The sequence below is a fragment of the Hippopotamus amphibius genome, chromosome 3 (genome assembly GCF_030028045.1).
Source record: "Hippopotamus amphibius kiboko isolate mHipAmp2 chromosome 3, mHipAmp2.hap2, whole genome shotgun sequence".
Lineage (NCBI taxonomy): Eukaryota > Metazoa > Chordata > Mammalia > Artiodactyla > Hippopotamidae > Hippopotamus > Hippopotamus amphibius.
Window position 1 is genome coordinate 95,473,584 of NC_080188.1, and position 26,325 is coordinate 95,499,908.

The 26,325-nt window shown below is 36.2% G+C and overlaps 1 protein-coding gene across 3 annotated transcripts; it reads left to right on the forward strand.

The window, feature by feature from the left end:
• The first annotated feature begins 878 nt into the window (after positions 1 to 878).
• Positions 879 to 25,110, forward strand: APELA (apelin receptor early endogenous ligand). 3 transcript variants are annotated; one of them, XM_057729114.1, is made up of 4 exons: positions 879 to 1,073; positions 2,272 to 2,361; positions 4,629 to 4,671; positions 13,103 to 13,139. In XM_057729114.1, the coding sequence occupies exons 1-2, from the start codon at positions 998 to 1,000 to the stop codon at positions 2,358 to 2,360; spliced, it is 165 nt and encodes a 54-aa protein (XP_057585097.1). In that variant the 5' UTR covers positions 879 to 997; the 3' UTR covers position 2,361; positions 4,629 to 4,671; positions 13,103 to 13,139. The 3 variants fall into 3 exon arrangements, with proteins under 3 accessions (XP_057585097.1, XP_057585098.1, XP_057585096.1); XM_057729115.1 differs by lacking the exons at positions 4,629 to 4,671; positions 13,103 to 13,139 and adding an exon at positions 25,036 to 25,110; XM_057729113.1 differs by lacking the exons at positions 4,629 to 4,671; positions 13,103 to 13,139 and adding an exon at positions 6,818 to 7,050.
• Positions 25,111 to 26,325: the final 1,215 nt, after the last annotated feature.

Here is a 26,325-nt window from a genome sequence, read left to right on the forward strand (position 1 = left end):
AGATTTGAGTGTATCTATACTATTATTTCGTTTTACTTTATAGTTAAGTTCAGTCATTTTCATTTGTAACGACTGCATATGACAGGTAAGGAAACATTTAATACAAGTGATCTTGGAGCATATGACAGGAGACTGCTCTTGTCTTCTGAGCTCGTTCCTAATTTCTGTGTCTGAAATACATCAGCCACCATATTATAAATCTTTTAACAGAACCCAGATTTCACGAGTCTGTGGCTTGCCTGAACTTCCTTTTTTAAAATCCTGGATGCACTGCAGATGAAAATGATCTCCATTACTTTAGAAATTACACTTTACAAAATAAAAAAGATAAACAATCTTCAGATTCATTTCCGAACATTCTAAATTCCAGGAATGTTTATTGATGTAAACCCACATGGATTAAACACTTTAGAGCTCTGGGGCAAACAGGCACCCCTTTGCAGTAGGTCTGGAAAAGAGAAAGCATTTCAGCACAGGCTCTGCCACAAAGCATTTGGCAGGCTAAGTTAGAGCCTCAGAATTCCTTCTGAAAAGGACAAGAGACTTCCTGTCATTCCTCTGGGTTTCTGCATGTGGCACCAACGTGCACAATGCGAAGCGTAAACAGATGTAAATGGTGACGGAGGGGGCCAGGCCAGTGTGTTGTTGTACACAGCCCCCACACCTCTCCCAGGAGCTGGCGGCGCGGGAGGACACTTGCACCCAAGGCGCAGGACGCTGGACTGGTTTATTTCCCCAATATTTACTTATGTAAATAAAGGGGCGTGGCCGGGGCGGGAGGGGCCGGGGGAGGTGGGGTCTGCGGCGGGGGGCGCCCACCGCAAACAGCACCAGTAACCTTGTCTGCTGTGATCATTAACCTTTGTGGAGCACGCAACCGGCTGCTTGCTGAGGTTCGTCCTCAGGATGTGAGCAGAGCCGCACGGACCGCACAAACTCTTCAGAGACGGTTGCGTCTACCTTGCGAGCTCTTGCTCCACCCTCGTGTGGCAGAAAAATGAGATTTCAGCGATTCTTTTTTCTACTTTTTATTTTTATGATGAGTCTTCTGCTTATCCACGGACAGAGACCGGGTAGGACTTTGACACATTTGTAAGCGAGTAACTGGTTGGCGTGCTTCTTTCTGTGAATGGGCCTCTGAGCTTGCACGCGTGTCTGCTGGAAATCACTTAGGGGTGCGTGGGGGTGTCGGGGGTGAGCGTGTAGGATTTCAGCAGTATGTTATTATCCTGTTAGGGCTATTATTTGGGTATGTAAAAAATAACTGGATTTTAAAGTGATGATAAATATTTACCACTATCTTTCTAAATTCAAAGAAAATTGATCCCGAAGCTGCCATAGATATGTTGTCCTTATAAGTAAAAAGATAGCTGTTATTTCTAGAAATATAGTTAGATGTGTCAATTTAAAAAGTGTCATTTTTAGTATTATTATGCTTATAGAACAAAAAAAGTGAAAATGTGTATGGTCATATATATAATATTAATGTACTTGACACATTTTTCAAGGATTATATGTCAATTGTGTGGTTCTTAACTAACAGGAATTTCATAAACAAAGTTGTTCTAAAGTGCTTTCACTTCAAACCAAATATCTAAGATTTCAAAGCAATGGCAAGTAAAGAAAAAAAGAAAATTAGAAACTTTTCTATGGAAAAAGCCAACCCAAATTTAAATAGAAAGGTGACAACATTTATATTCAAATATGTTCATTTATTCACTTGATAATATACTTCTCCATTTACAACAGAAAATGGTGCATAACTTTAAACATTCAGTCTCTGCTTTTTAGTTAATCAGAAGTTTGATCACTGAGATTATTTCAAATGATGTTTCCTGGCCTGCCATTTTTATATAAATAAGAAAAAAGTTTCGGATTAGGAACTCTGAAAGCAGCTGATCCCTTTTTACTGTTTATAGCAATTGCTATTCAAACCGTTTCTCCTCTCAAAATACAGGACCATTGGACGATGGAATATTGGACAATATTCTTGTAAAATATTTGTGCTTAATTCACTACATAAAGTAAAGGTCCAGGAGCATTTACAAAGATGTCATGCAGGAGAAGAACTTTACTATTAGATCCCACCATCAACATGAACTGTTAGGAATACCCGTCATGCCTTTACATTCCATTAATTTGTTGCAATCACATCTGCACAGATAGCAAATAATCACAGTATTGTTTGCATCCAGGATATTCCCTCGCAATCTCCAGGTTAAACAATGAATTTTCTGTAAATGCTCCTAATATTTTCCTTTTTATCCCCAGCTAACTTGGCAATGAGAAGAAAATTTCACAGACACAGCTGCCTACAGAGGAGATGTATGCCTCTCCATTCGCGCGTGCCCTTCCCCTGAGGTATTTCTGATGGAAAATAGTTTTACTACATCTAGGCCATGTTCCAGATTAGCTATACCTGAGAATGTTTATTCATATTTTGAATATGTGATAATGGCTTTACAGCAATATCAGTTTAAGGAATGCATTCTAACAGTTTGCATACTAACAGTGAAATGAAATAATGTTTGGGAATTGTTTTAATCAGTTAATGGGATCGATGAAGAAAATATAGGAAAATCTAGATAATTGTTGAATCTGAGTGATAGTTATATGGGGATTAATACTATTGTGTGTGTTTGAGAACTTACTTTCATAATTAAAAACATCAAGCACCAGTAGAATTTAATTAATTATAAAGGTATCTTTAAATATGTTTTGAAAAACTCTGCGTAGCTCCTTATGCTCTCCGGAACAAGCGCATTTCCCATTAAGACCACTCTATGCTTGAAAGCATTCAGACACCTTTGCCCAACATCACCAATTCCTGAAAATGTTTCTTTTCATATATAAAATCAACTTAATATTAAAGATGTGCAGCTTTCCAGCTTCACTAATAGAGTTGGTCTTGATGGTTGCATCTTTAAGGATAAATTCTGAGTAAAATTTTGTTTCTGATTTTACACCATCACCAGTAATACTGTTTGAATCAATTAACTTCAAACACTGCCCAAGTTTGTTACTTCATACTAAAAAATAAAGAACTTGACATTCCATTGTAATTATTTTAAGCTCTTTAATTCACATGAAACATATCTTCCTTTAAAAAAGTGTCATAGAACTATCCCTTAGCTGGTTAACATAACACAGGCAAATGCTAAATTAGCCTATTCATTTGGCCTGTGGACTGAAGTGTTTATGGCACTATTCATTCAGGGGAAAGAATGGTTACTGTGCCCGGTGTTTAATACGTGCTTTTCAAACCAGTGAAGACCCTGTAGTAGGATATTAAATAAAGAAAGAGCAGTTCAATAATAAGCATTTATCCAGAGGACCGAGACAAAAAGCCAAGTTCTCTATGCCTGCATCTGTAACAAATTACTGTTTGCTATCAAAATGTGAAAAAGAAATTTGGTAGAGAAATCCAGAAAGATACGAGAGGAAGTTCTTGAGAAGCCAACTAATAGGGACTAACACATGCTTCAAAAGTGTTTTATATTAAAAAATCCTTTGATGTGTGTCAACAATGAGTTTCGGTCTCTCTTACAAATAATGGTAAAATCTTTGCTTAGGACCAGTGGAGAAGTTCAAGATTTTTTCCAGCACTCCTCCACAGATAACAAAGAGGCATCACACAGTAGCAAAGGCATTCCTGCATATGCAGGAAAAGATGCCTCTCAAATGCAAACAAAAGCCCTTAGTCAGCCACAGGTTATATTGGCTTTCTCCACAAACCACCTGCCATAAAAACTAGGGCTGTAAGCAAACAAGATAGAGTAGTGAAATTTGAATTGCCAAAGTTAAGGAAAATTTTGACTTATAAACCAAATTTGTAAACCAAAGGGAAACAAGTCAAAGCTGTATAAACCATTTAATAATGGCAGTGCTTTACAAAAGTTGGGTAATCCTTTTAAAGAACTGCTCAGGTTACAGCATCCATTTTCTCAGTGTTTAGACTAGTCCCACATTCCAGCTACAGTTCTTTGAAGAGTGTGTAAAAGTCACATTTGGGAATCCAGCAATAGTATAAGAGCCAATGAAAGAGAAACATTAAAATCATTTTCCCACATGAAACTGTATTCAATATCCAGTGATAAATCATAATGGAAAAGAACATGAAATAGAATATATATATATATATAATTGAATCACTTTGCTGTACAGCAGAAATTAAAACATTATAAATCAACAACACTTCAATAAAAATTTTTTAAAAAGTAAAAAAAAAAGAAAATTTCCCAAGATCTTGCTCAATCAGTGCTCTAAGTGCTATCTTCAAGTTTGATAGCATGATTCTCACCGGCCTAAATACTTGCATTTTTTTTTATATGTCTTGCAACAAAGGTGCTTTGACTCCTGGATAAGGCATTGTAGACGTAGGTAGTGGAACTCAGAGGCTGAATCTCACTTCATCTGTCCCCCTCTGTTTTCTGCATGCTTTAGATAAAATCGCATGTTGTGACTTGATTCAGTTAGGGTCAAGGAAGACTGTTAAGGGATAGGTAAGGTAAACAGTTGACTTTGAAGTTTTACAGATTAACCCTAACACTTTAGAGTGGTTTAGACTTTTAGCTCACTTGATGGGAAAGCCCGATTACCTTTGCTTTGTCAACTTTTCCTTCTCACAGAGTCCTCCTCAAAGATCTTCAGTGATACTTCCTAACAGTTGAGGTAATTAAATAGAAAATCTTGCTGTATAAAATGTATTTCCTTGATACATTTTTCTTTTTCTCACAAATATTTTGGCACCACCTTCAGCCCTAAGTCAATTAGAGTGAAGGAAAGCAGAAGTGTGTCAGGAAATCCAAGCTTACAGGTTGATGTGAGAGCTACAGAGTGGAAGTGAGGTAGGGGCTTTAGACTCTAATGATGTCCCCTTCCAACAGTACCGTCTCACTACAGCCCTGACTGTATCGAAAAATATGTGCTGTAGGTAGCTACACACTGTTAACACACCCTGTTTCTTTTTAGTAATTGTTATAACACATGTTCATGGTAATGACTTTTTTTTTTTCTAACAGTCTGGAAGAATGTAAAGTCAAAAGTAAAAGTCTTCCACCCTCCCCTATTGCCCATTTTCCTTTCCAGAGGTAATGGCTGTGAAATATTTTTGGTAAGGTACCTTTTAATTCATTCATGTAAACTGAGACCCTTGGTTACCATTCAAATGTAAATGCTTCTAGTTCTCTATTTTCTGCCTTTTATAAAAAATTTCTTTTATTGAAGTATAGTTGATTTACAATATTGTGTTCGTTTCAGGTGTACAACCAAGTGATTCAGTTGTATATTTTTTACGGAATTTTTTCCATTTTAGGTTTTTACAAGCAATTGAATATAGTTCCTTGTGCTATACAGTAGGTCCTTGTTGCTTATCTGTTTCATGTATAGTGGTTGTATCTGTTAATCCATACTCCTCATTTGCCCCTTTGGTAACCATAAGTTTGTTCTCTATGTCTGTGAGTCTGTTCTGTATATAGATTCATTTGTATTATTTCATTCCATTCCCACATTGGGGCTTTGTGTGCTTTCTCCACACCCAGACACTCTTCTGCACAACCGGCTTCCATACTGTCTGCCTTATTCCTACCCCCTTAAAGTCATGGGATTCTGACACCCGCCTCCACACACCCCCTCCCAACCAGTCTCTGCTCTACCTCCAAACTCTGCAACCATCCTGTTGTCCTGGCGCTTCTCACTCTATTCTGCCTCTTTGGCTTATCTGAAAATCAACTCTGCCTCCTGCACAGAGTCTCCACTTTACTGGAGCACTTCATCTCCAGCTTTAGCAGGGCTCTCAGGAAATAACTCTTCTTACTTTTAGGCACCTCTGATTCCCATTCAGTTATATTTCAAAACTTTAATGACCTCCAGTTTCCTTAAACTTTTTAACCTCCCTATCCAACGCACAGTAAGTGATAATTCTTCTTCCCAGAGAAAATGGAGATAATCAAGCTTCAAAACCGGACCCTGCCCTCAAACTACAGATATCTACATCTGCAACATGTCTTCTGTTTTTCCTTCCTAGTCTTTCATTAAGAGATTCCTCTCTTGGGTGTGGTTAATCTCTCCACACCTCAGGAACTTTGGTCCAGTAATTACTCCCTTTCTTCCCCAGAATATTCAATGTCAAAACTGATCTATTTGTCTTTTAAAAAAAGAAGAAAAAGAAAAAAAGAAAAAGAAAAAAGGTGCACCCTTGACCCCATAGTGCTCTCTAGTGACCAGCCTAGGTTCTTCTCTGCACAGCCAAATTTCTGAAAAAAGTGGCCACTTCCTTTTCTCCCATCTGTTTTCTTTTTCTTTTTTTTTAAGTTTATTTATTTATTTATTTGTTTATTTTGGCCACGTTGGGTTTTTGTTGTTGTGTGTGGGCTTTCTCTAGTTGCGGCGAGTGGGGGTTACCCTTCATTAAGGTGCGTGGGCTTCTCATTGCAGTGGCTTCTCTTGTTGCAAAGCATGAGGTCTACATGCGCAGGCTTCAGTAGTTGCAGCACATGGGCTCAGTAGCTGCAGTGCATGGGCTTAGTTGTCCTGTGGCATGTGGGATCTTAGTTCCCTGACCAGGGATCAAACCCATGTCCCCCTGCATTGGCAGGCGGATTCTTAATCACTGCGCCACCAGGGAAGTCCCCCATCTATTTTCAATGCGCTGCTCCCACTGCATTTTTGGAAAGGTCCCTAGTGACTTCCTTCTTCTCAAATCCAGTGGACACATCAGCTGTCTCTGTGGGTCAAATGGTAGAATGAATTTTCCTTGGTTTCAACAATACCATGCTCCCTCCTGACCATCTCTGGAATAAATCACTATTCCTTTCAGGACCTGTACAGGGTGTCCAACTGCCTACCTGGAATCACCTCAGCTGCCCTGCAGACTGCAGACACTTGAAGCCCATGGCCACAGTGCACATGCAGATCTCCACCATGGCTTCTGCACAGCTATTCCTGTAACTCAGCTCTCTGTTCCAATGCCGTTCATGTCATCAGGAAGGACTTCCCTGATGATCCTTTATGTAAAACAGCAGTACCAAAATAAAGTTTTAAAACAATTCTTCACCCTACCCAAGATATATCTATTTTCTTTTTCCTGAATTGTTTTTGTCCATGATATCTAATGCCATGTGACATGTATTTACTTTGTTTTTTGTTTAGCATCTTCCTCTCTTCATTAGAATGTAAGTTTCATGAGAACAGGAACTTTGCTTTGATCACAGCTATATGCCCAGTGACTATCATCAGCTCTTCAGAAATATTTGATGAGTGAGTGAATGAATAACTAAAAGTAAACTCTTTAATTCCTCCCACTCAAATATTTCTCCTGTGTTCTCAAAGTTACTTTGAATTAGGCACTGTGCTGTGAAACACACGTTACTGTCCCTACCTAAACTTCTGAGCACAGTGCCCTAGTGTTCAGTTCTGTTTGGTTGCCCACCCTGTCATTTCTACCTGACAACCTGCTCCTCCCTCTCCTCTCTTTACTATGATCTCAGTGCCCATTATGTGTCTCCAACATGACCTCCATGCCTTAACTGATCACTGCAGCCTCCAGGTCTGGAAAGTCCATTTTTTGTTTTATCATCTGATCTTTTTAAACTGTAAACCCAATCATGTCTCACTTTATTAAAATCCTTAATTGTCTCTGCAACCATCAAGATATAATTTAACAAACAACACATTACAGAAGTTACCTCCCCAGCATCCCTTCTTTTCCCCTCTCCTCTCTCAGAGTGATAAGAGTTAAGACAGGACTGCCTGGGTTCTAGCTCTGGCCACACAGCTTACCCATTGGTGATCCCTGGTAAGTCTCTTATCTTCCCTAAGACTTCCTTCACTTCCAGACCTGTAAAATGGAGCTGGTAATGGTATGTACCATATGACTGTACCTACCACATAGTAAGTGCTAAACAGAATTATTACCATTGCTTTAAAGTTAGTCCATTCTTCACCTCTTGCCCTTCCTTAAGCTACATTTCTGCCTGCTTACTCTTTTCCTCGTTATCTAATCATCCTTCAAGATACCTTCCCTGGTTTTGATCCCCCTACCAATTTTATTAGATGCCCACTTTTTGCGCTCAGCGCGGTTCACGTACTTCTGTCAAAGTACTCACAGCATTGTAATAATGTGTTAACTGAGTGCACGCCTCCCCACCTCCCTCTGCATACTTGAAACTCTCTGAAGGCAAAGTGTGGGTGTTCTGACTTTATTAAATTAATATTTGAGAAGTGGAGCACAGAGTGCAGAATAGTGAGCCTTACTGCAACAGCTGACCACAGATATGTTGAAACAGAGAAGCTTATTACTCCCAGGTCCTGGAGGAAGCACCCGGCATGTCTCAAGGGGCCACCTGGGGAGGTCAAGGCAGAGTGCAGACAGAGAGACAGGACCTGGGGGCACATGCCTTTACTAGGGTCTGTGGTGGAGGGCTTTGGATTTCTGGGCAAGGGCTGATTGGTCACTCCAAACCAAAAGAGCATGGTCTTGGTAAGCTCCTGGGGGTTTATCTAAGAGGCACGTAAAGTAAACAGGCCCTGGGAGGCAGGGGTTGTGCTGGTCCCAAGGGCTGTCGGGGGTTGTGTCAGGAACTTCCATTTGCTTGAGTCCTTGCATTGCTATCCAGGGTGCACGCCTGGTTCGCATGAGGGGCTGGTGTCAGTTTCAAGCCCATACAAAGTGCGTGTCTGGCAGCAGTGCCGTGGGGCAGCTTAGTTACATTCTCAGCATTGGGTTGTATTTACTTATCTTCATATGTGCAGCCAAGAAGTGCCCGGAATACAGCAGACACTCCATGAATTTTGCTCAAAGAAATGAAATGACACTTTTATGCATTGTCTCAGCATTTAAGAATTACTATAGCTAGGCCCCAAAACACATTTTGAGCCTTATTTCTTGATATTAATGCCAGACTGAACTCTCGCTTCCCTACCTCTGTGCTGGGAGTGTTTCCCCTTCCAGGAATTGGTCCCTCAGCTCACCAAGTTCAAACTCTGCCTCTCCCCCAGGGTTCTCTTCTAATTTCATTTTCTGTATGAGGCCCACCCTGATCCAAATAGCTTAAAATAATTTTCCACTCCCAAGAATCACTGCATTTTTGTCAGTAGGTTTTTAAAGCTATTTATCATATTCCTCAAATGTTATCAGTATTGAAATGTGAGCTCCTTGAATACAAGACTTGGCCCATAAAGTTTAGACTAGAAACCTTTGTAGTGTGTGAATAGCCTGAGAGCAACTTTAAGCATAGGGGATTCCTGCATGGACTGTAGTATCTGTAGGACATCTTGCTCAAGACTAAATAAAATATAGGAAATTACTGTTTGCTCAATTAATCATAGTCCAGTGTCCAAAGACAATGTCGGAGAAAATCCCTAATGTTCCTAATTTACTGATGAAATGAAACTTTTTTATAAAGACCCTGAAGCCTTAATGATAATATAGATAACATATTGATTATACAAATATATAAAAATATAACTAGTTTTATATGTATAATGTATATATAATACATATTATCATAATAAATTTCCCCCTATGCAAAAATATGCATATGATGGACTAAAGCCTAATTTCAGAGTTTTCTTCACTTTGGAAACTGATGTCTCATTACGGAATGTGTAATAATTTTTTTTATAGATATTTAGTTAAAGTAGCTATTCTCTATCATATTCAGAAGCTAAAATTTCTTTGTAGCATAAGTTTTTTGTTTGTTCTCAGTTATATATTCAATTAGTGACCTAGTGATATCAGGTAAACTTTATTATTACATAGTAGTAATGTATTTGAGAAATATATTATTCTTAGACAATAGTAATAGAATATTTATTTTTAAGTGACTTGAGAAAAACAAAATCACTCATTAACTTCTTCAATATGTTGCACTCTTGGATGTATTTGTTTTAGATACTGATATTGAATGCCACAATTCTCTCCACACTACCAATAATATCAAAATGTCAGATGAATTCTAAACTTTCCTGATCTTAACAAAATTGTAAGCAATGATAACCAGAAACGTTCAAAATCTTGTCAGTCCACTGACAGTTCCTCAGAATATTGCTTATTTATAATTAAAATCCTTGATATTTTACTTGTTACCACTCAGAATATTTATCAATATTTATAAATAAAACAATAATGCAAACCACATATCTTCTGCTTTGCTTTGTTAAAACTCTATTAGAGAAGAAAAATAGGCAGAATACACAGGCTTTCCCAAGGCCTCTGCCACTGGTCTCAGCCCTGCACACCTGTGGTCATGTGCGGAGCTGCTTCAGCCACTGCCACTGTTCCAGCATCATCAGGCCTTCCAGAGAATTGACGGTGGACTGGTCCCTTTCTCCTGCTAAGACTGTATAATTCATTATTTCCATACTTGCTGCCAGGTTTTCCTGCTGCTCTGTCTTCATCTTGTTGTTCTGGAAGAATCCTGAAGTCTCCAAACAGGCATATTATTGCTGCTGGAGAACACGTAGGAAGTCAGATTGTAAATGCTTCAGACTGTCCAGCAAACCTACATTTCTGTGGTCCACTTGCTGCCTTGTGCTCCACCATAACTGGTTCTTTTTCTACTCACCTCAAACTTTAGACCCTTATCTTAAGGCAGATGGCCTTACCTCATACCACAGAGAAAAGAGAAGTCCTCACATGGTAAATCCCTCAGCTTCCAAGTATAAAAGAAGACTCCTGTGTAACCCACCTCCCACTCTGTACACCCTGACCCTCCTCCTCCTCTAGGGTCACGGGAGGTATGACCATTGCTCCACCCGTATGTGGACCCTTCCCTTCCTTTCCCGTTTTCTCAGGAATCTCAAACTGCCACTGTCACTTTGTCTTCATTCTCTTTGCCCTCAGGATCGTCATGAGACTACATAGTGAAATGCGCGCGCGCGCGCGCACACACACACACACACACACACACACACACACACACACACACTCCTTAGTCAGGGCTCACAAATGAGTCTTCTGTACTCTTCGTCTCCAATTCCTTATTTTCCATTCCCATTTTAACCTACTTTAATCTTACACCTTCTTTAAAACCATCAATCATCTTCATTTGCTCAGTCTTCCCTCTGATTTCTCAGCAGAATTTAACAACTGACTACACTCAATCTGCAAAACTCCCTTCCCTTAATTCCAGGATACCATACTTACACTTTTCTGCTAAATCCTCATCTGACTCTCTGGCTTCTAGGCAAGTGTTACCTTACCTGGAAAGACCTGCATGGTGGAGTTTCTCTCCTCTCTCCTGTCCTGTTTCAGCCATTCCTTTGGCCTCAATTACCTCTTCACACTGATTGGTAATACTCTGCAGGAAGAAGGGAAGATCATCTCAGTGAGAACAAGCAAAGCCTATTTATTCAGAGCTTGCTATAGCAAGGGAGTCAGCTACCATCACTATTTGGCTATTAGGAATAATTCTGCTCTGAACATTAGTGTACAAATTTTTGTCTGAACATATGTTTTTAGTTCTCTTGGGTGTATACCCAAAAGTGAAATTGCTGGATTACGTGCTTATTCTATGTTTAACTTATTGAGCAACTTCCAAGCTATTTTCCACAGTGGCTGCAGCAATTTACATTCCTAGCAGTGTTCCAAAAAGCATTCCAATTTCTTTACGTTCTCACCAATACCTATTATTATCCATACCTATCCATGGATGTGGAGAGGTACCTCATTGAGATTTTGACTTACATTTCCCTAATGACTAACAATGTTGGGTGTCTTTCCACGTACTCATTGGCCATTTGTCTATCTTCTTTGGAGAAATGTCAGTATCAGATATATGATCTGCAAATTAGTTTCTTCCGTTCTATTGGTTGTCCTTTCACTTTCTTCGTGGTGTCCTTTGAGCACAGAAGTTTTCAGTTTTCTTAAAGTCCAATTTGTCTATTTTTTCTTTGGTTGCTTGTGCTTTATATGTTATGTTAAAACACCATTGATTAATCCAAGGTCACATATATTTCCATTTCCATTTTCTTCTGAGTTTTATAGTTTTATATCTTACATTTATGTCTATGATCCATTTTGAGTTAAACTTTGTGTATGCTGTGAGGAAGGAGTCCAACTTATTTTGCATATAGATATTCAATTGTTTAGCACAATTTATTGAAATTACTATTCTTTCCCCCATTGAACTACCTTCTCACTACTGTCAAAAATCTGTTGGCCACAAATGTAAGGGTTTATTTCTGGACTCTCAGTTCTATTTCATTGTTCTATATGTCAGTCCTTGAGCTAATCCTATAATAGTTCTATTGATTATTGCATTATTTTTTTAAAGTTTTTAAAATAACATTTATGATTATTGCATTGTTGTAGCAAGTTTTTTAATTAAGATGTGTGAATCCTCCAGTTTTGTAGTTCTTTAAGATTGTTTTGGTTATTCTGCTTCCCTTGAATGTCCATATGAATTTTAATACCAGCTTGTCAGTTTCTGCAAAAAGCCAGCTGTGATTTGGATAGCATTATGTTTAATCTGTAGATCAATTTGGGAAGTATTACCATCTGGACAGTTAAGTTTTTCAATACATGAACATGGACCCTTGAACAACATGGGTTTGCACTGTTCAGGTCCACTTATGTGGATTTTTTTCACTAAGTGCCACAGTCCTACACAATCCATGGTTGATTGAATCTGTGAATGTGGAACCACAGGCTCAAAGGGCAAACTATAAGGTTATATGCAGATTTTCAACTGTGTGAAGGAAGGGTCAGTGCCTCTAATTGTCACATTGGTCAAGGGTCAACTGTGATCAGATCTAACTTAGTTTATTTCAACAATTTATACTTTTTTAAAATAAAATGTTTATACTTCTTTTGTTTAACTTACTCCTAATATTTTATTCTTTTGATGCTATTGTAAATGGAATTTTCTTAATTTATATTTTTAAATTATTCATTGCTAATTATAGAACTATAATCGATTTTTGCTTATTGACCTTATATCCTATAACCTTAATGAAATTATTAATTCTCATAGATTTTAATAGGTTCCTTAGAAATTGCTAGGTACAAGCTCATGTCATCTGCAAATAGATGCAATTTTGCTTTCTCGTTTCTAATCTGGATGCCTTTTATTCCTTTTCCTTGTCTAATTGCCCTAACTAGTCTGGTGTAATGTTGAATGGAAGTGGTGAGAACAGATATCCTTGTCTTATTCCTGATCTTAATTGGAAAGCATCCAGTCTTTCACCATTATGTGTGATGTTAGCTGTGTAACTCTGTAGATGTCCTTTATCAGGTTGAAGAAGATCCCTTCTGTTACTAAATTGTGAGTATTTTTATCATGAAACAAGAGTGTTGTGTCAACTGTTTTTTCTTTATTATTATTGTGCATTTTTATCCTTTATTCTATTGAAATCATGTATTACAGTAAATTATTTTTGGATGTTAAGCCAATCTTGCATTCCTGGGATGAATCCCACTAGGTATGATTTTTATATACTGCTGGATTCAGTGTGTTAGTTGTTCATTAAGGATTTTTGTATAAATACATTCACGTTGGTCTGCAGTAGTTTTCTTTTCTTGTGATGTCCTTTTCTGGTCTAGGGCACATGGGCTTCAGTGGTTGTGGCTTGCAGGCTCTAGAGTGCAGGCTCAATAGTTGTGGCACATGGGCTTAGTTGCTTCGTGGCATGTTGGATCTTCCTAACCCAGGGATCGAACCCGTGTCCCTTGCATTGGCAGGCAGATTCTTAACCACTGTACCACCCCATCCTGATATTAACTCATCTATTTCTCATTTCAATTGTGTCAGTTTTTGCTTCATGTTCTTCAGGACTCTGTTTTTAGGTGTATGTATCTTCATAATTATTTTATCTTTCTCATTTGACCCTTTTATCATAAAATGTCTTTGTTTGTAATAATAATTTTTTTCTTAGAGTTTATTTTATCTGACATTAGTATATCCACTTCAGCTCGCTTATGGTTGCTGTTTGCATATTATCTTTTTCTATCCTTTTACTTTCAATCTGTTTGTGACTTTGAATAGAAAGTGTGTCTCTTGTAGACCATATAGTTGGATCATTTTTCTTTTAATGTCTGATAATATCTACCTTTTCGTAGGTTTGTTTAGTAGATTCACATTTAGTGTAATTATTGATATGGCTGTACGTTTAATGTAATTATTGATATGGCCGTACATTTATCTGATATTTTACTTTTTGTTTTCTGTGTCTCGTGTAATTTTTGTTCCTTTGTTTCTCCATTCCTCCTATACTGTTTTTTTTTTTTTTGGAATTAAGTGAATATTTTCTAGTGTAATATTTTAATTCTTTTTTTTTTTTTTTTTATTATTTTATTTTATTTTTATTTTTTTTAATTATTTTATTTTATTTTTTTTGGGGGTACACCAGGTTCAATCAACTGTTTTTATACACATATCCCCATATTCCCTCCCTTCCTTGACGCCCCCCCCTCGATTCCCCCCCACCCTCCCTGCCCCAGTCCTCTAAGGCATCTTCCATCCTCGAGTTGGACTCCCTTTGTTATACAACAACTTCCCACTGACTATTTTACAGTTGGTAGTATATATATGTCTGTACTACTCTCCCGCTTCTTCTCAGTTTCCCCTTCACCCCCCGCCCCCTCCCATACCTCGAGTTCTCCAGTCCATTCTCTGTATCTGCTTCCCTGTTCTTGTCACTGAGTTCATCAGTACCATTTTTAGATTCTGTATATGTGAGTTAGCATACAATATTTGTCTTTCTCTTTCTGACTTACTTCACTCTGTATGACAGATTGTAGTTCTATCCACCTCATTACATATAGCTCCATCTCATCCCTTTTTATAGCTGAGTAATATTCCATTGTATATATATGCCACATCTTCTGTATCCATTCATTTGTTGATGGGCATTTAGGTTGCTTCCATGTCCTGGCTATTGTAAAGAGTGCTGCAATAAACATGATGGTACAAGTTTCTTTTGGGATTATGGTTTTCTTTGGGTATGTGCCCAGGAGTGGGATTACTGGATCATATGGTAGTTCTATTTGTAGTTTTTTAAGGAACCTCCAAACTGTTTTCTGTAGTGGCTGGACCAACTTACAGTCCCACCAACAGTGCAGGAGAGTTCCCTTTTCTCCACACCCTCTCCAACATTTGTTGTTTCCAGACTTTGTGATGATGGCCATTCTGATTGGTGTGAGGTGATACCTCATTGTGGCTTTGACTTGCATTTCTCTGATGATGAGTGATGTTGAGCATCTTTTCATGTGTTTGTTGGCCATCTGTATGTCTTCTTTGGAGAAATGTCTATTTAGGGCTTCTGCCCATTTGTGGATTGGGTTATTTGCTTTTTTGGTATGACGCTGCATGAGCTGCTTGTATATTTTGGAGGTTAATCCTTTGTCCGTTGTTTCATAGGCAATTATTTTTTCCCATTCTGAGGGTTGCCTTTTAGTCTTGTTTATGGTTTCTTTTGCTGTGCAAAAGCTTTTAAGTTTCATGAGGTCCCATTCGTTTATTCTTGATTTTATTTCCATGATTCTAGGAGGTGGGTCAAAAAGGATGTTGCTTTGATGTATGTCAAAGAGTGTTCTGCCTATGTTTTCCTCTAGGAGTTTGATAGTGTCTGGCCTTATATGTAGGTCTTTAATCCATTTGGAGTTTATTTTTGTGTATGGTGTTAGGAAGTGTTCTAATTTCATTCTTTTACATGTTGCTGTCCAATGTTCCCAGCACCACTTATTGAAGAGGCTGTCTTTTTTCCATTGTATACTCGTGCCTCCTTTGTCAAAGATAAGGTGCCCATATGTGTTTGGTCTTACTTCTGAGTTCTCTATTCTGTTCCATTGATCTTCCTTTCTATTTTTGTGCCAGTACCATACTGTCTTGATCACTATGGCCTTGTAGTATAGTTTGAAGTCAGGAAGCCTGATTCCACCAACTCCATTTTTCCTTCTCAAGATTGCTTTGGCTATTCGGGGTCTTTTGCGTTTCCATACAAATCGTAAGATTTCTTGCTCTAGTTCTGTGAAAAATGCCAATATTTTAATTCTTTTAATATTTTTTACTATGTTATTTTCTTAGTGCTTGTTCTAGGACTTAATATATATCTAAATTTATCTGAATCTAATTCAGATTATACTGTTTTAAGTCCAGTGAGATATAGAAATACATATATATTGCTATTCTCTCTTCCCTTTTAATTCTATTATAGTTATACATATTGCATACACACACACACACATAAAACACACGCAAATCTGTCATAATTTTCACTTTATACAATTTGAGGTCCTTTAAAACTAAAGGAAGGAAGGAAAGGAAGCATATATTTATAGAATTTTTATATTAGCCTCCTTATTTATCATTTCTGGTTCTTGTCATTAGTAGATTTTCCTGATATGTTAGTCTGTCAAGCTGTTTTAACAAAGTACCATAGACTGGGTAGTTTATAAACAACAGAGATTTATTTCTTACAGTTCTTGAGGCTGGGAAGTCCAAGAACAAGGCACCAGAAGATTCAATGTCTGGTGTGAGCCTACTTCTTGGTTCATAGATGGTTGTCTTCTTGCTGTGTCTTTACATAGTGGTAGGGAGATCTCTGGTCTCTACCTTATATGGCACTAATCCCAATCATGATGGCTCCACCCTCATGACCTAAACACCTTCCAAAAGCCACACCTCCAAATACCATCATTTGGGGTTATGTTCCTACATATGAATTTTGGGAGAAAACAAATATTTGTCCTATAACACCTGAATAAATGTTTCTCTATTTGCTCTACTCCCTTAAGACAATTTCCAGATACTTTAAATAATTTTAAAAAAAGAATTTTCACCAGCTACATTGATTCACAGTGAAGAGGGACCACAGAGTTCCTTATACCATCGCTTTAAGTACTCTCCAAGTTATGCATATTTTAACATTGGTACTTAGTGGCAAATTGCTCTCTAGGAAAGCTTCACCACTTTGCATTTCCGATAGCAAGTCATGAGAATGCATTTTCCCCATACTGTTGCCAACACTGAGTATTATCAATACTTTTATTTTTTGCCTAGCTTATAGGTAAAACACTCCTCTCATTTTTATGTTCAAAATTTAGACAGTCTGAGTTGGAAGTTGATTCCTGGAAGAGGCATACCTGCATATTCTTACTGCTAAATTATAGTTGACACTCCACCATGACTGTCAGGAATGTGAAGGAGAAAGAAGCTTCCAGAAATAAAGCAAGGGATTGCATTCATGTCTTTGGGAAGTGGTTGAAACAAAATTGCCTATGACAAGCCCCAGGAATCCCCTGGATGCACAGCCAGTCATGCTAGTATCCAGCCCTACAAACTAATTGGCCGGTACAAGCCCTGGGATGCATGGGCCACACAGCCAGCCTCACCATGACCTAGCCCTGTCCACCCGTGGACTGGCAGCCACCACATGAGGCAGGGCCTGATAACCGACTGGGCAGAGGGTCAGCCCCATCCACTGATATGCCCAAACGACTCAGCCCTGCCACAGCTGAAGTGCTCACACAACCAATATAGGGGGCACCACTAGCGCATATAACTGATGACCAGATAGAAATGTGTTACTGAGCCCCATAGGATGTCTTCTGCATAAGGCCACTTCTCCAAGATTGGGAAATTAACTGACCTACCTAAGACATGGAAATAAACACAGAAAATTAGGCAAAATGAGGCAAGAGAGGAATCTGTTCCAAACAAAGGAACAAGATAAAAATCCGGAAGAACTACATGAAGTAGAGATTAAAAAAAAAAATCTAACCAATAAAGAGTTCAAAGCAATGATGATGAAGTTGCTCAACATCCTTGGGAGAAAATAAACACAGAAGTTTAACAAAGAGTTGGAAAATATAAAGAATAACTAAACAAAGCTGAAATATACAATAATTGAAGTAAAGAAATATACAAGAAGGATTCAAGAGTAGAGGAGATGGTACAGAGGAATGGATCAAGGAACAGGGAGAGAGAATAGTGAAAATCACCCAAGCTGAAGAGAAAACAAACAAAAAAAATTATTGGAGTATAGTTGTTTTACAATGTTGTGTTAGTTTCTATTGTACAGCAAAGTGAATCAGCTATAATGTATACATATAGTCCCTCTTTTTTTCTATTTCCTTTCCATTTTAGGTCACCACAGAGCACTGAGTAGAGTTCACTGTGCTATACAGTAGGTTCTCATTAGTTATCTATTTTATACACAGTATCAATAGTGTATATATGTCAATCCCAATCTCTCAATTCATCCCCCCACCCCCTTTGTATCCATAAGTTTGATCTCTATGTGTCTCTATTTCTGCTTTGTAAATAAGATCATCTATACCATTTTTCTAGATTCCACATATGTGCATTAATATATGATACTTATTTTTCTCTTTCTGACTTACTTCACTCTGTATGACAGTTTCTGGGTCCATCCATGTCTCTACAAATGACTTAATTTCGTTATTTTTTATGGCTGAATAATACTCCATTGTATATATGTACCACATCTTCATCCTTTCCTCTGTTAATGGACATTTAGGTTTGTTCCATGTACTGGCTATTGTAAATAGTGTTGTGATGAACACTGGGGTGCATGTGTCTTTTTGAATTATGGTTTTCTCTGGGTTTATGCCCAGTAGTGGGATTGCTGGGTCATATGGTAATTCTATTTTTAGTTTTTTATGGAACCTCCATACTTTTCTCCACAGTTGCTGTATCAGTTTACACTTCCACCAACAATGCAAAAGGGTTCCCTTTTCTCTACACCCTCTCCAGCATTTATTGTTTGTAGTGTTTTTGATAATGGCTATTTTGATCAGTGTGAGGTGACAGCTTGTTTTTATTGAAGATAGTTCAAGAGACGTCTGGGACAACATTAAGTGTACTAACGCTCACATTGTAGGAGTCCTATAAAGAGAAGAAAGAAAGTGGCAGAGAGCTTATTTGAAAAATAATAGTTGAAAAACTTCTCTAACCTGGGAGAGAAAACAGACATCCAAATCCAGGAATAACAGAGAGTACTAAACAAGATGAACCCAAAGAAGTCCACACCAAGACACACAGCAAATAAAGTGGCAAAAATTAAAGATAAAGAGATGACCTTAAAAGCAGCAAGATAAAATAAACTAGTTACATACACGGGAACTCCCTAAGTCTATGAGTTGACTTTGCAGCAGAAATTTTGCAGGCCAGAATAGAGTGGCACGATATGCTGAAAGTGATGAAGGGGAAAACCTACAACCAAGAATATGCTATCATTCAGATTTAAAGGTGAGATAAAATGTTTTATAGACAAGCAAAAGCTAAGAATTCCTGAATACTAAACTGACTTTATAAGAATATTAAAGGGACTTCTCTAAGTGGAAAAGACCAAAGCTAGAAATATGCAAATTACAAAAGGAAAAGTCTCATTGGTAAAGGCAAACATGCAATGAAGGTAAGTAGACCAACCACTTACAAAGCTAGTGGTAAGGTTAAGTAAAAGACAAAAGTAGTAAGATCATCTATACCCACAGGTAATTAAGGGATACACAAAACAAAAGATGTAAAATGTGAGGTCAAAAATGTTGGGGGAATGGGGAGTTAAAGTACAGATTTGTTAGAATATGTTGGAACTTAAGAGATCATCAACTTAAAAAAAATTATGTTTACAAATAGGTTGTTATATATGAACCTCATGGTAACCACAAACCAAAAATCTATAGTATATACACACAAAAAAAGGGAAAGGGGTCCAAAGTTTTGATTGACTAAAGCTATGTCAATAAAATCACAAGAGAAGTGAGCAAAAGAAGAAAAAAGGAAAAAAAGAGAACTACAAAACAACCAGAAAACAATTAACAAAGTGGCAATAAGTATATATCAATAAATAATTTTAATGTAAGTTGACTAAATTCTCTAAGAAAAAGAGTGGATGAATGGATTAAAAAAAAAAAATAGTAAGACTCATATATATGTTGCCTACAAGAGAGTCACATCAGATTTAAAAACACAGACTGAAAGTGAAAGGATAGAAAAAGGTATTCCTTGCAAATGGAAACAAAGAAGAAAGCTGGGAAGCAATACTTAAACAAAACAGACTTCAAAACAAAAACAGTAAAAAAGAAACAAAGAAGGATATTACATAATGAAAGTGCTCAATCCAACAAATGATATAACAATTGTAATATATATATGCATCTAAATATATGAAGCAAATGTTAATAAACATAAAGGGAGAAATTGACAGTAACACAATAATATTAGGGGATTTTAAAATCCTCTGGCCTTACAGCACACATCAGACCAGATGGACTTATATATATTTATAAACTATATAAACATATATCTATATCTATATCTATATCTATAACTTATATATCTATATCTATATATCTATATCTATATCTATATCTATATATTCCATCCAAATGCATTTAACTGAACATGATGTATTCTCCAGTATAGATCATCTGCTAGGTCACAAAACAAATGTAAATAATTTAAGAAGACTGAAATCATCAAGCAACTTTTCCAACTACAGTGGTATGAGACTCGAAATTAACTACAAGAAAAAAAAAAGAAGTGCAAGAAACCACAAACACATGTAGCCTAAACCATATGCTACTAAACAACCAATGGGACACTGTAGAAATCAAAGAGGAAATCAAAAAATACCTTAAGACTGAGAAAAATGGAAACAATGATCCAAAATCCATGGGACACAGTAAACAGCAGTTCAGAGAGGGAAGTTTTTAGTGAGACAAGCCTACCTCAGGAACCAAGGTAAATCTCAAGTAAACAATCTAACCTTATACCTAAAGGACTTAGAAAAAAGAAAAACAAGCCCAAAGTTAGTTGAAGGAAATAAATAATAAAGATTGGGCAGAAATAAATGAAATAAAGACCAAAAATTAAAAAAACATAAAAATCAATGAAATTAAGGGACAGTTCTTTGAAAAGATAAAGAAAATTGATAAACCATTAGCCAGACTTATCAGGAAAAAAAGAGGGCCCAAATAAGTAAAATTAGAAGTTAAAGAGGAGAAGTTACAACCAACCCACAGAAATACAAAAAATCATAAGAGATTACTATGAATAGTTATACTCTAATAAAATGGACAACCTGGAAGAAATGGATAAGTACCCAGAAATGTACAGTCTCTCAAGACTGTCAGAAAAAAAAAAATAGAAAATATGAACAGACTGATTACCAGTAATGAAATTTATCAGTAATCAAAAAACTCCCAACAAACAAAAGTCTAGGATTGAGGGCTTCACAGGTGAATTCTACCAAAGAGTTAAAGAAGAGTTAAGACCTTTATCCTCAAAGTAATCTAAAAAATTTAAGAGGAATGAACACCCCAACTCATTCTATGAAGCCAGGACCACCGATACCAAAACTAGAAAAAGATACCACAAAATAAGATAATTACAGACCAACATCATTGATTAACATAGATGCAAAAATTTGCATCACTAGCAAACCAAATTCAGCAATTTAATAAAAGGATCATTCGCCATGGTCAAGTGGGATTTATCACAGGGAGGTTCCATATCCACAATCAATCAATGTGATATAACCACATTAACATATTGAATAAAAATTGTATGATCATTTCATAGGTAGAGCAAAAGCTTTGACAACATGCAACATCTATTTTTGATAAAAAGTCTCAAAAAAGTGAGTATAGAGGGAACATACCTAAACATAATAAAGGCCATATATGACAAAACTAGAGCCAATATCATCCTCAACAGTGAAAAGCGGAAAGTATATCCTCTAACATCAGGAGCAAAACAAGGTTTCCCACTCTTGCTACTTTTATTTGACATAGTATTAGAAGTCACAGTCACAGCACTCAGACAAGAAAAAGGTATAAAAGGATTCTAAGTTGGAAAGGAAAAAATAAAACTGTCACTGCTTGCAGATGACATGATACTCTATATAGGATCCTAAGGATATCATTAAAAAAGAACTACTAGAACTCTTCAATGAATTCAGTAAAGTAGCAGGATACACAATTAATAGTCAGAAATCTGTTGCATTTCTATGCACTAACAATGGGCTAGCAGAAAGAGAAATTAAGGAAACAATCCCATTTACAATCAAGAAGAATAAAATACCTAGGAATAAATCTAACCAAGGAAATAACCTGTACTCAGAAAACTATAAGACATTCATGAAAGAAATTAAAGATGACACAAATGAATGGAAAAATACACCATGCTCATGAACTGGAAGAATTAATATTGTTAAAGTGACCATATTACCTAAGGCAATCCACAAATTCAATGCAATCTCCATCAAAATACCAATGACATTTTTCTCAAAAATAATTCTAAAAGTTGTATGGAAACTTGAAAAACAAAACAATCTTTATAAAGAAGAAAAAAGCTTGAGGTATCATGGTCCCTGATTTCAAACTATACTACAAAGATATGATAATCAAAAGAGTATAGTGCTGGCACAAAAACAATCACAGACCAATGGAACAGAATAGCAAGGCCAGAAGTAAACTCATGCACTCAATTAATCTACAAAAAAGGAGGCAAGAATATACAATGGGGGAAAGGCAGCCTCTTCAACTAATGGTGTTAGGAAAACTTGACAGCTACATGCAAAAGAATCAAACTGGACTGCTTTCTGACACATATAAAATAAACTCAAATACATTAAAAACTTAAATGTAAGACCTGAAACCATAAAACTCCTAGAAGAATACATAGGCAGTATGCCCTTTGACATCAGTCTTAGCAATAATTTTTTGGATCTGTCTCCTCAGGCAAGTGCAACGAAATCAAAAATAAACAAACGGGACTACATCGAACTAAAAAGCTTTTGCACAGCATAGGAAACTATCAACAAAACAAAAAGGTATTCTAGTCAATTGGAGATATTTTCAAAGGATAATCCAATAAGGGGTAATATCCAAAATATACAAATTATTCATACAGCTCAACATCAACAAAACAATCTGATTAAAAACAAAATAGGCAGAGGACCTGAATAGACATTTTGCTAAAGAAGAAATACATATGGCCAACATACTTATGAAAAGATGCTCAACAATTTCTAATCATCAGGGAAATGCAAATTCAAACCACAATGAAATATCACCTCACACCTCTCAGAATTACTATTAGCAAAATAAATAACCAGTGTTTTCAAGGATGTGGGGTAAAGGGCACCCTTGGGAATTGTTGGTGGGATTGTAAATTAGTGCAGTCACTAAGGAAAACAATATAGAGGTTCCTCATTAAAAATATAACTATCATACAATCCAGCTCTTCCACTTTTGGGTATTTTCCAAAGGAAATGAAAACACTAATTTGAAAAGATATATGCACCCCTATGTTCATTGCAGCATTATTTACTATAGCCAAGATATGGAAGCAACATAAGTATTCATTGATCAATGAATTGGTAAAGAAGATGTGGTATAAATATACAATGGAATACTACTCAGCCATAAAAAGAATGAAATCTTGTCATTTGTGACAACAGATATGGACCAGAGGTCATTACACTAAGTGAAATCTCATACAGAGAAAGGCAAATGTCAAGTGATTTCACTTACATGTCCTATCTAAAAAACAAACAGAAGCTGACTCAGAGATATGGGAACAAACGGGTGGTTGTCAGAGCAGATGGGGGTCAGGGGTTGAGTGAAATTGGTGAGGTATATTAGGAGGTAGTGACTTCCAGTTACAAAATAAATGAATCATGTGCATGAATGTACAGCATGAGGAATAATATAGTCTATAATATTGTAATGATTTTTTATGGTGACAGACGGTAACCAGACTTGTGGTGATAATTTGTATTGTATAAAAATATCGAATCACTATGTTGTACACCTGAAACTAATATAATATTTTTAAGTCATTTATACTTTTAAAAAAAGATGAATAAGTTTTTGGGATTTACAGCATGATAATTACAATTAAAAACACTATATTATATACTTGAAATTTGCTAAAAGAGTAGATCTTAAATGTTCTCACAGCAAAAAGGAAATGGTAATTAAGTGACATGATGGCGATATTAGTTAAAGCTATGGTGGTAATCATATTGCAATGTATAATAGTATCAAATCATAACTATTTACACTTTACACTCACCCAGGGTTGTTATATGTCAATTATATCTCTATTAAAGCTGGAAAGAAATTTAAAAAATTAAAAAAAAAAACTGCTTAGGGAAAGAAACCCTAGCACCAGTAATTCTTTTCCTGTAAAAGATCCATTTTCCTCTTAAGTGAAAATTATTTATATTTTGCACTACCATGTATTTAAAATGTAATGCCAAGTATTAATTATTAAATAGTCTCATAGTATTAAGATTCCTCAGAACAATTTTTAAAAATTGAAATATAGTTAATGGACAATATTATATAAGTTGCAGGTGTGCAATATAGTGATTCACAATTCTGAAAGTTTATACTCCATTTATAGTTATTACAAAATATTGGCTATATTCCCTGTGTTGTACAATATATCATTATAGTTTATTTTATACATAAGTTTGTACCTCTTAATCCCCTACCCCTATTTTGCCCCTCCCTGCTTCCCTGTCCCCACTGGTAACCACTAATTTGTTCTCTGTGTCTGCGAGTCTGTTTATTTTCTGTTATATTCACTAGTTTGTTGTAATTTTTAAATTCCACATGTAAGTGATATCATACAGTATTTGTCTTTCTCTGGGATCATTCTATTTGTTAAATAAAACACCCCATATTAAGATTTTGGTTCTGATATTTTTTTTGACCTGCTCCAAATAACTTTCTTAGCTGGTATAAATATCAGGATCAATATCCATAATATTAAAAATAATAGTTGAGACTACCAGTGTGGGTCACTGAGCAAATAAAGATTATTAGATGAAAAATTATTTAATGTGAAAAGCTCTTTAATAGCATAAATTCAGACTTTCAAACAAAGACACTGCTGTATTTATATTGAAAGGTGAGAAAATATGAAGTTGCTTTCAGCACTGAAAAACCCTGGTAACTTTTCATAATTCATTGGCTATAAAAAGAAATTAAGCATGAGTAAATTAGTCTGCTGGATACCATTTCTTATATGTTTCTTTCTCCTTTGCTTTCAAATATAGATCTTCTCTCTGACTTCTCCGGGTCTACCAGAAGAGGAGTGAAGGAAAAGATACCCACCGACATAGTGTGATTGCTTAGAAGTTCCCGTATGGAAAGGAATTGTTTGAAAGCATCCGGATGGTTCATTAGTTTCACAAGATTCTCTTCTTCTGGTTTCTCTTTAGAGAGAAAATAATAAATTCAAAAGCAATTCCAGTCTGAAGTATAATTGTTTGTTTGCATAACAAAATTCTCTTATCTTTTTCTGCACATTATTATTCGTACCTGGTTTAAGAAGAAAAAGTCTTTAATATCTTAGAACTCTCTAATAGTAAAATGTGTAGGAGTTTAAAATTGTTCTTTCATATTCTTAAAATTTTTCCAAGGTGTTAAAATTACTTTGTATATGTTTGAGTGATTAAAAAAAAAAAATAAATCTGAAATCAGTTGCGTCGACTATTTGATTTTTCAGAATAAGGAAAAATTAATCGGTTCATTGATTATTTACATAGAGTCTAAGAAAGAAACTATTAATTGCTACCAATTTTATATGATAGGCTTTAATGTTTATGAACATCTTTTTTACTTTGAATAATATCCATTTATAGCTGTAAAAGTAAGTCTGAAATACTTACTTTTGTATTTCAGTACAATTGTTCAATTGTAGTTAATTTCATATTACAGCTGAGATGTTCATTTCTGAACCTATTTCTCAGCATGTTGTCATAAGAAGCCAATGTTTGATTTCTTTTGAAGCTCTGTTTCATGACCTTTACTCATTTGTATAGATAGCTTTTTAGAAAGACCAACTTAAAATTGACGATTAAAATACACTTATGCCAATGACGCCTCAAGCAGAGCAGTGTCTCCAGTATGTGTGTGCTCAGCACTCTGCTAGGTTTCATTCTGGTGTTATTCAGCTTGTGGTGGTGAGACATGTATATAAAAAATTAGAAGGAATTTAAGGATATGATTACCCAGGAAGGACACTATCCTAAGTCTGAACTGTGTTGATGATTAGTTGTTCTCAAGTTGTTAAACATGCTCTTAATTTGTATTTATTCAAAGACTGTTATCTCAGTGCCATAAAGTTTTAATGATTTTACTGTGTTAGCTCTAGATATGAAATTTACATATTCATATCTTGACTAGAAGTTTTACTTTGTAAACATTCTAGGGTGGGAGTAGCCATAAACCCTTAACCCTATTTTGCCAAAATAAAAGATTGAGATTTATATATAAAGAATTTGAAATGTAAAGTCTGTTATCATGAAAGCTTGTCTCCCTTTCATAGCTTATTAACAGTGGTT